Source organism: Lepidochelys olivacea (assembly GCF_965140295.1).
Source record: "Lepidochelys olivacea isolate rLepOli2 genome assembly, chromosome: 1".
NCBI lineage: Eukaryota > Metazoa > Chordata > Testudines > Cheloniidae > Lepidochelys > Lepidochelys olivacea.
The window spans coordinates 155,155,344-155,166,062 of record NC_140411.1 but is presented as its reverse complement, the minus strand read 5'-3'; the positions used below and the strand labels follow the sequence as shown (position 1 = coordinate 155,166,062).

The following is a 10,719-nucleotide window of genomic DNA, read 5'->3' as shown; positions in this document are numbered from 1 at the left end:
CTGTCCGAAAACCAGACCCCCTTTAACCTGTCTCATGTTGGGCACCCAAAAACGGACGCTCCCAACCGGATTGTGCACTTCGCAAAAGCCAAGCCGCACAAAGTGCGCGGGCCCGGCCACTGAAGGCGCCGTTCCACGTGATGCCCCTGATCCGAGCCCCCCGCCCGCCGGGGACAGCCCGGCCACCCGACTAGAGCAGCGACTGCTTCCCGCCGCCTCGCGGCCACTTGCCCCCCCCCAAGCTCCGGGCCGGGCTCCCTCCCGCGCGCGGCCCCAGCGCCAGGCCCATTCCCGGGCTGCGCTCCGCCGCCCCGCCCCCTGCTGCTTGCCCCGCCCCTTCTCACTCGAGCAGCCCCGCCCCTCCGGCTCGCTCTCGAGACCCGTCCCCACCCGGGCTCGCGCCTGCCCTAGTCTCTGTCCGCACCCGACCATCTCCCCCCCGCCCGCTCGCTCGCTCGCTCGCTCCCGCGTGCTTGGACCGTTGCGCGTTAGCCCCGCCCCCCGCGCTGCCTCGAGGGAGCCGCCGCTCAGCCGGTGGGGTTGCGGACTGGGCTCACCGGAAGGGTTTTCGTTCCGGTCCGCCGCAGCGGTTCTCTTCCGGTTCGGCATCCCCCATCATGGCGGCGGCCCCTGCGCCGAGCGGGCTCTGAGCTCCGCGGAGGCTCCTGGCGCCGCCTTCTCTCCCAGTCTCCTGCTGCTGGAGCTCGGCCGCTCGCGCCGGGTCGTGGGGAGCCGCCGCGGGGTCCCTGCGGCTGTTCCGGCCCCGGGGGGAGCCGGGGCCCCGCGCGCGCGCGCGCTTCCTGCCCGGGCTGGCGCGCTGCCGCCCCCATGGCGCCGGTACAGCTGGAGAGTAACCAGCTGGTCCCGGCCGGCGGCGGCCCCGCCTCGGCCCCGGCCCCCCCGGCTCCGGGCACCGCCGCGGCGGCGGCCAGCCCCGGCTACCGGCTCAGCACCCTCATCGACTTCCTGCTGCACCGGACCTACGCGGAGCTGACGGTGCTGGCGGACCTGTGAGTGCCGCGCTCGGCGCCCCGCTCCCTGCCCCTGAGCCCTGTCCCTGGGGAGGGTGCTGGGTGCCCGGAGCTGCCCCTGCCCGAAGCCTGCACCCCGGGGGAGTTAGACCTTGCGCGGCTTTGTACCTGCTCCAGGTTCATCCCATCCCCTGCTAAGTGCTTGTGGGGAATCCGTCAAATGGGCTAAAAGGTGGAGAGCAGAGAAAAAGCTTGGACGGAAAGCATTTAAATTTGCCTCTAAATTAATTCTAATGGTATTGGAACTTGAAAGTTTTAAAATTATCTGCATTAGTAATATGTTAAACTGAGAGATTCTTAAAGTCTCACACTTAAGTGTTTTAAAATAAAAAACATAGCTTGGACAATGAGAACAAGCTCGTCCATCTTTGTCTTGTTTCCTCCTACTGTTGGTTGCTGCAATGCTTGTTGTGAAAACACAAACAAGGAGTGAATTTAAATCTAAAGACTTTGTTTAATTTAGTGTCTAAACTATCTCTCATCTGTTGAGTTATTCTGATTAACGTTACAGGGTGGCGTAGGTGGGTATACAGAAAGGAGTAACTTATTGGGCCAATGAGAAAGTACCTGTAGTTCTGTGCAGAACAAGAACTACTGAATCTGATGATGCAAACTGTATATCCATGGACTTGCTTACTCTCATGACATGCCCACTTTAGAATTTCTGCTGGTTTTGGAGAGGCACATTTGTGGTGCACTGACATTTTATAAATCCTATCCACAAGTAATCTGTAAAGAAAATAAACAATCTTGGTTCAGTGTCTAACGTGTGTTAATTTGAGTTTTAGGGTTGTCACAGTAAAATGCACTGAATGTAAGTGCTACTGACTTCTTCCATTTTCACATTCAGTTAGCTCTATGTATTATCAAAATATTTGCATGAGGCACACTGTGTACTATGGTGTGATACCAAACATTGCAACTTCATGTAATTAATACAAAATAAAAGTCAGGGTTAACAGTGCTTGAAGAATATGTTGGACAGTTGATCTACTATTGAATTATAGGCTGTCCAGGATCTCAACCAAATGTGAATGTCATGGATTTTCAATGCATGCCACATGTTCTGTGCATTTGGCTAGTAGAGGGGCTCCTTAGCGCTATAAAATATGCTTATTTTTGCATGAAGATCTCCTTTGCGTAGAATTCACTGTCCCACACAAAGTACTGACATGTCCAGATCTGTGACCAAAAATGTAGCTTCCAAGTACAGAACAAAAAACGCTTTCTGCCCGAGAAGCTTACAATCTAAGCATGACAAGACACAACAGGCTATTACAAATAGATGGGAGGAGTTCAACAGAGACAACATTAGTCAGCATGATAGGTAGTGGTCTGTGCACAATAGTGGCCTAACCATTGCAAAGCTTTTTCTAGGCATCATGACAAAGAAGAGTTTTGAGGAGGAATTTGGAGGTGGATAATGAGATAGCTTTGCGAATATTTACAGGCAGCTCTTCCCAATCCATCTCGTATCATTTGGGCCAAAAGTTATTCTTGTCTATTAAGTGACCTACATTAAATGAGTTAGTTGGTCTTTGATAACCCTCCAGAAGACAGGACAATAGGCTACAGTGATTAGGGGCCTTATAAGTACTTATTGATATCCATATTGGCTAGCTCAGCAGAGAGGCAAAAGTCTTTCATCTCAAGTTGATTCTTCTAATTCCAGTTTTAGGCAGGCTGGTAGATCATAGTGGTGGATCTCATGCTGATGCTGTCTATTGTGCACCTGTTGTATGTATAGACAACTCTTATTTCTAGGGCTATCAAACTAGCACTTTTGTTGAACAGTAAAACTTGACAAATTTAGTTGCATGAATATGGAGAAGTACTACACAACATCTTGAAACAACCTTTCCAAAGTGTGTGGTGTATTCATGTTGGAGTAGTGCTAACTCTTAAATTTAATCATTTCATAATGATAAGATCTCCTCACTGGATGCAAATGAATGTATAGCTAAATATCTAAATGTTTGAAATGTAATATAACATTAAATAATGCTTTTATGTTTTTATTAGACTACCAAGAAAGACTGACATGGAAAGGTGAGTCACAACAAGAGTGGGCTATTAATGCATGCTTAAATTTAACATTAAGGTGAGTGTGGGATCATTGAAATAAAATATTTTTTCTTAATTCAAGACTTGTCTGAATAAAAGATGATTTCTTTTAAAAATTATTTCTTTATTGGATTGTCCTTGTGTTACTGTATAGAAGTAGCATTTTTCATGATGCAATAGCAACGTTAATTTGAAACTACCTAGGATTGTTGGATTCTGTTGCTAATGTGCCTCTGAACAGTTCTTTCCCCAGCAAGAAGTGCAGTTTAGCTGAGGGCATTACCCTTCTGTGTGGGAAGAGATAAGACATTAAAACTTGGAGGATGGGAGTGCCTGACCTGATACTGAATCTAGTGGAAAAGAGAATAAGAACCTAAACAAATACAGATGTGTCGAGAAGGAAATTCTCCCAATGCAGGACTAGTAGCTGAAAAATATACATAGAATAAAGAAGCCTCTTGTTTGCCCCTCCTATATAATAGGAGATCCACCTTTTCCTTAGACAACATTTGAGGAAGCTTTGTTTTATGACTTGGGAACCTGTTTTCTTCAGAAATATATCCCTCTTTTTACTGAGGTCAAAGTACTGTACTTAATGTGCTTATTTTGGAGATTTGAGTAGCTTCTATAGAACCTGCCAGAATATGTAATGTTGGCTTCTTTGCTATCTGTGCTAACTCTTTCTTATTGATCTAGTTTATTTTGAAGATATACGGAGATCATTCAATCACAATAATTCTAATGACAATTATATGGAAAATGCTATCTCTCAAGTCAAGCATGTACTTTGCATAATACGGCATAAATTTCAATTGTACAAAATTATTTTTAACAGGATTTAATCCAGGGGTAGGCAAACTTTTTCGCCTGAAGTCCACATATGGAAATGGTATGGTGGGCCAAGAATGCCTGGTGGGGGAGGGATGCTCTATGAGGTGTAGCATGGGGGGGGGCTCTATAAGGGATGTTACCGAGGCGGAGAGAGGGAGGGACCGATGGGGGGGGCTCTTTGGGGTGGTACCGGGGACTCCTAGGGGCCCTGCAGTGAGTGACACCAAGCACCACAGGTGGAGGCAGCCTAGCTGAGACGAGTGCGGCCCCTGGGCATTTTCGAGGCTCTCGAGGGTGGGGCCATAAGAGTTGAGGAGGGGATTGGGTGCGCTGCCGCATGGTGAGGGGGGGGTTGTTGTGGGGGGGTGGTGGTTTCCAATCCCAGAAACAGCATGGTGAAGTCGTGCCTGTGCGGTGTGGTTCTGCGTGCTGGAAGATAGTGCTCATCAAGGGAATTGTGAGTCAGGGGCAGGGGGAGTGCTGGGTAGAGCCAGGCAAGGCCCTGACCTCGCTCCCTGGTGGGAGCTTGAGGGCTGGATAAAAAGTCTGATGTGCCGGAAGCGGCCCATGGGCTGTAGTTTGCTCACCCCTGGTTTAATCTTTTCCACAACCAGATCCTGATTTTAGGGGAGTCAAAAATTGGGATGTTTTCTTGAGACTTCTTTTCTCCTCTTCTCTTGAAGACATGCTGCGTGCCCAATATTCTCTCCTCTTTTCATTTTTAATGTTCCATGTTTCTTACAATTGTTACTCCATTTGCTACAGGCAGTGGCATTCAACCTGTATCTTTAGCCCCTGGGGATGTTCAGTGGGGGGTGGAGTGGCATACGTGGCTGTTGTGTCATTTGTGAGTTTAATTGGAACTTGCTTTGTGAGGCTCACACAGTCAAGTTGGTCAATAGACTGAATCAGCTTGGGTGTCTTTCACCAGGTGGGGGAGAGGTCCTTCCTTTCTCCTACAATGCTTGTGCGTCTCTGTAACCATTTAACAATCTGTCGTGTCTGAAATAGAATTTTGATATTTGGATCAGTATGTGGTAAGCTGCAGTGTGATATTAGGATGTATTTTTGTTGTTGTCTGATGCCATTTGGTGAAGTGGTTCTCTAGCTCTCTAAGGTTGCCTACAATTGCTGTAAGGGATGTTGCTTAATTAATCAACTTACTCATTTGCTCCTGCATATGAGAGCTGCCATAGCAGCAGTAATGATACAGAGAAATTTAATAGTATCAGACTCCTGAACCACCTCTTAAAGGAATAGTGGTTGCTTGCAGGATGCTGTCTTGATGACAGGCAGTATACACCCATCAGTGATGAAGGCGTGATACTTGGCAGGCTTAAACTTAACATGGATTTTAATTAGAGCTTAAGTCCCTTTCTAGGGTTTTCTTCTTGAGGACCCCTTGATAAGCAAAGCTTGTAGGAAATTATGGATCCTGATATTTTACGATCTTTTTGAAAGATATGTAATTTTATTATATGCAATGGACACCACTAATACTAGATTCTAACTGCTCCACATAGATAAGAGTAAATTACTTTTAGTATTACATGCAATAATACAAAATAGCAGTTGGACAGGAAACTACCTTGATATATTACAGTGGTACTGAGAACTTATTTGTAATGCAGTGGGAAAACTATGGGTTTGGGTTTTGATAACAGGTAACTTGTGCATTCTCACTGTTCATAATTCCTGTTTCCTTCCTTGCTCTCTAGTGACATATAAAGTAGTGTATATTTTTGATCTAAGTGGATCAATGACTTATATGATGCATATTTTTAAATTGAACTTGCAGTACGTCAACTCTTAAGGGTCCTGCTTTCCAATGGATACAAATAGAAATTGAATTCTCATTCCTGCTTTACATCAGCAAAGAGTTCCTGCTGGGAAGTATTAAAAGAAAACTCTTGTTTATATAGCTATTCAAAGTATCTGAACAGCTATATAAACTTTCAGTTTTCCAAAATAATCTCTGTGTTTGTAGTCAGTGAATGAGGTGTTATGTCTCAACAACAGTAGATGTCATTTTAATTTGCATTAAGGGCCCTTTCTACACAGGAGGATTAAAAGAATCTACTTTTTTAATTAAAAAGCAAAACTTTTGAACTTCTTTTAACATAAGGTTTTAGTAATTAAAAATAAATATTAAGTTACAGTAATAGCTCTGAAACATTGACTGACTTTGCCTCCTAATGGCAAGAGTTATTTACTCCTACTTCACGTCTAATCTACCTTCTGGACAATTTTTTTTTATACTTGCTAAATATCCATTAATACAGAGGAGCAGGCTTTTTAGTGATCTCTCTTACGTAGTGATCAGAAAATTTGTTATGCTCTTCTTTTATACTTACATGTTTTATCCAGGCTTTACACTAGCTTTTTGAAGCGCCATCTTTATTAAACAATATGTCTCTTAATAAAGCCATATGCAAGCTCATACATCTAAGAACAAAGACTGTAGGTCACATTTACCTGATGGGGGACTATATCTTGGAATGCAGTGGCTCTATAAAAGGCTTTTAAGGATAGTGATGGATAACCAGTTGAATTTGAGCTCACTGTTCAATGCTCTAGCTAGCGGGGTCCATGATAAACTGAGGACTATATATTACTACTAGTAGTAATAGTAGCAGGAGGGTGGTATTACCTCTGTATAGGACATTAGTGAGACCTTTATTCGAATACTGTGTCCTGTTCTGGTGCTAACACTTCAAAAAGGATGTTGAAAAATTGGAGAAGGTTCAGAAAAGAGCTACAGAATGGATTTGCAGTCTGGAAAATAACACTATAATGTGATTTAAGGGGCTCCACCTTCCCTAGCATAAGCGAAATAGATTATGAGATGACTAGATCGTGACTAGAAATACCTACATGAGCCAGAGATTTCTTATAATAGAAGGCTCTTTAATCTACCAGGAAGATACAATGAGAACCTGTGGTTGGAAACTGAAGCTAGAAAATTTCAGATTAAAAACAAGATGCAAATTTTTAAATGTAACTGTTAGAACATCTTGCCTATGGATGTGGTGATTTCTCCATCACTTGAAGTCTTACAAGACAGGATATATTTCTAAAACATGCTTTAGTACCAACAATTTTTTTTTGCTTGATGCAGAAATTACTGGATGAGGTTGTGTGTCCTGTGTCTTGCAGGAGACCAGACTAGGTTATCATAATGGTGCCTTCTGGCCTTAAATTTATGTATCTTTATTGACTACAATTTTTTTTTTTTTTTTTTTTTGTGAATTGCTTAATGTAGCTTAAACCTTGCAGTAGCATTTACAGCAAAAAAAATGTGTAAGTTCAAAGTAACCCCTTGGAAGTCAATAGGTTCTGACCAAATTATGTGAAATCAGAAGCTTCCCATACCGTAGATGGTGTCATACAGACTGGAATGAAAGCGTGAATTGAGATCCAAGCATTACTCTCTGCCTTTCTTATCTGCTATAGACAGGCTTCTGCTGTGGTGAAGAGTACAGATGGGGCTATGGATATAGGCTGTGGCCAGTATCTAATAGAGTAATTGTTAAAAATGTGGGGAGGGAGGAGCGGGGAAGGACTGGACATGTAGCATTTCTGCAAGTAAAGAGGAAAAAACAAAAGTCACAAGAAGGCATCCTGAATTTTGGCTCCTCAGCACCACGCCCTGATGTATAAAAAAATTAAAAAATTTTTCCTCTGATGTGGGGAAAAAAATTGTACAATTGAAATTGATGCTACATTATGCAAAGTATAAACTTTATGTGATGCATGACATTTTCTATGTAATTGTCTTTAGCAAACTGCACTGCAACTGAACTGCAGCTTTGTGAGATGTTTCAGTACTGACTTAACTCTTGATTTTTTTTATTTTACAGAAAAATAGAAATTGTGCAGTTTGCAAGCCGCACACGTCAACTGTTTGTTCGATTATTAGCCTTAGTAAAATGGGCTAACAATGCTGGGAAAGTGGAAAAATGTGCGGTAAGTTAGCAACTTAACTTGGTATAAAATGACCTAAAACTTGTCGGTGGGCTTTTTAGTACCTTCTGAATAGATTATAAAATGCTCACATTAAAAAAGCCAGATTCCATATGATAATGTACGTGAAATGTACATTGCTCTCCTCGTTCTGTTCAATAATTGTAAGTTATAATTTGTATAGTAGTAATGTCGCTTCTCTCTTTAAGAGACAGTTACACTGTTGCAGTAAACCCCAAAAACTCATGAATAGGGAAAGCAAAAGGCATGACTGCATATTATCTTCAATATTATTTTATCAGGAGTGAGAACATTTGGAGGTTAGGAGATGGGCTGGGGGTGAAGGGCAGGGGCATTGATCTCAGCACTAGTTCTTATTGTTACACTTGGTTGCATTATGTAGGCACTGTGAGATAGTAAAGTCCTGCTGTTGGTTAAATGAGTTCAAAGTCCAGCATGTTGCAAAAAGTCAGTTTATTGGCAGAATATAAATAAGTATGGCGGTAATCCAGTAACAGTCTGCAAATTAACTGCCACAAACGTACCATAGTATGTAGGAGTGGAAACCTCTACTGTGGAGTACAAGCTGAAACCAAATGATTCTCCTTAACATTCCATCCAAAATACTAGACACACAAGGTGGATGAGAGATCTTTTATTGGACCAATGAGTACATTTCCCAGACCTGAAGATGAGACCTGTGTAAGCATAAAAGTTTCTCTCTCTCACCAATGGAAGTTGGTTCAATAAAAGATTTTACCTCACCCACCTTGTCTCTAAAATATACTGGGATTGACACAGGTACAGCAACACTGTCTCCAAAATACTCTTCTAATTCTGGTGATGGATATCCCACAGATGAAGCATTTGTGAAGTACTTAAAAAATAAATAAATAAAAAACGCCAAGGTCCCATTCGCATTTTCCACATGCTCTGTGAAGAGAAGTAAAGAGAGCTGCAAGCCACTAATGGAAGCTCTGTTCTCAGAGCACTTGAAATTGTAGTGCAAAGGCAGGAGCTAGGACTGTTCCAACTAAGCTCCCTGAACTTGTCTTCCTTCCCTAGGAGTTTCTTAAATTCAGACTTGAACCACCCTGTAGTAGAGGTGAAATGAGGTACTTACCTTTGATTAAAGAGTGGGAATCTGGTATTTTTATCTATAAAAGATTTGGTCATGGGAGAAATAAAATGTATAAATGTCCTTGATTAAGTATTTATTTAAAAAACTACCAAAATATTCCTTTCCCCTCACCCCAAATGTAGGCTTTTTTGAATTGCGGGGGGTGGAGGGAGAGAAAAGGGGGAAATACTATTTAGAGATACTTTGGGCAAGGGATTGACTTCAGCAGTCAGTATTTTTTTTTTCTCTTTTATAGATGATATCAAGTTTTCTAGATCAACAAGCTATCCTTTTTGTGGACACTGCTGATCGTCTGGCATCACTAGCTAGAGATGCTTTGGTTCATGCTCGCCTGCCCAGTTTTGCTATCCCATATGCTATTGATGTGTTGACAACTGGGTCATATCCACGTCTCCCAACATGTATAAGGGTAAATGTCTTTACAGTATAGCTGAAAAAGATCCCTCCTAAAATATCTTATCAGGTAACAGACACAAACTAGTGAAACTAACGGTGTGAAACATCTTTCTCCTCCTGTAATTACTGCAGATAAAGTACATATTTCTCTTTAAAGTGCATGCTAATACAGAACCAATTATAAAATGAGCAAAATTCTAACTTGTTTATATTTAGAATATTTCTTATTAACAAGCTAACTTTTCCCTATCAAGGATTCTATCTTGCTAGACTACTTCTGCTCTAGGACCCAACAAAGTAACAAACCTTTTTCCTTTTTTGTCAGTCATTTATTGGTATTTGCACACACTAAACCAAAACCCCAGAAAAATATACAACTAACCTAAAATGAGATTAAAATCTGCTGGTCACACTGTCTCTGGTTGTAGCGATGATCCTCTTAATACATGCTATTATAGTATCCCTCCAGGATTAAACAGCTGCCTTTTTTGTGTCTAGAGATCCATGGAAACACCTTCAGCTATCTTTAATGCTGCTTTGTAATTTCCTTGTTTAGCTTGCATTCTGGTTAAGCAAGCTTTTCTGAAGTCATGTAAGACCATAGAACTTTAGATTATTTTTCTTTTAAATATAAAAATCTGGCTATCAACCTTAATTTTTGTAGCAATATCATTTAAGAATACTAAGGCAACTTGATGTACAAGGTCTGCAATAGTCTAAAGTGGGCTGAGTTTAGTGATTTCTTCCTAAATATGAGGTGGTTTGTCTAGGGCACAATCCAGTTCACTGGAAGGCAAATTCAAGAGGCTATGGAATGCATGTTTTAAAACTGCCTGCTTAAATATAAATACTGCCTCCTATTCTACTTTCAGACTTCCAGTGTTAGTCTTCTCTATCATTTATGAAAGTTAATTTATTTAGTAGTGGTTTTACTTCGGTTTGAGAGATATAGACATGTTGATACTTACCTTAACAGGATAAAATAATTCCTCCTGACCCAATAACAAAAAATGAAAAGCAAACCACGCTTCATCAGCTAAACCAGATTCTTCGACATCGACTGGTGACTACAGATCTTCCTCCACAGTTGGCGAACCTTACAGTTGGTAAGGACCTGAAGTTACTTTTAAAGACTCAATTGTTTGAGGCTAATTAAAATAGTGATTTTAGACTTTTAACTAAAACATGACTGGGAAAAAGTTTCTAAGCATCTAAAAAGGTTGAAACCCTGCCCCTATGGGACATTAGTGTACATACTTCCCACAGCCTGAAAGAATTGGGAGTCATATAGTC

The 10,719-nt window shown here is 42.0% G+C and overlaps 1 protein-coding gene across 2 annotated transcripts in view; it reads left to right on the top strand.

The window, feature by feature from the left end:
• Positions 1-584: 584 nt before the first annotated feature.
• Positions 585-10,719, top strand: part of MED14 (mediator complex subunit 14) — a 52,861-nt gene continuing 42,726 nt past the window's right edge. Inside the window, exons 1-5 of one of the 2 annotated variants that reach the window (XM_084649095.1) lie at positions 585-1,010; positions 3,054-3,080; positions 7,787-7,892; positions 9,266-9,439; positions 10,403-10,532. In XM_084649095.1, the coding sequence (XP_084505221.1) occupies positions 829-1,010; positions 3,054-3,080; positions 7,787-7,892; positions 9,266-9,439; positions 10,403-10,532 (619 nt within the window). In that variant the 5' untranslated portion in view covers positions 585-828. The remainder of the gene's footprint in view (positions 1,011-3,053; positions 3,081-7,786; positions 7,893-9,265; positions 9,440-10,402; positions 10,533-10,719) is intronic. The other variant, XM_084649094.1, reaches the window with a different exon arrangement.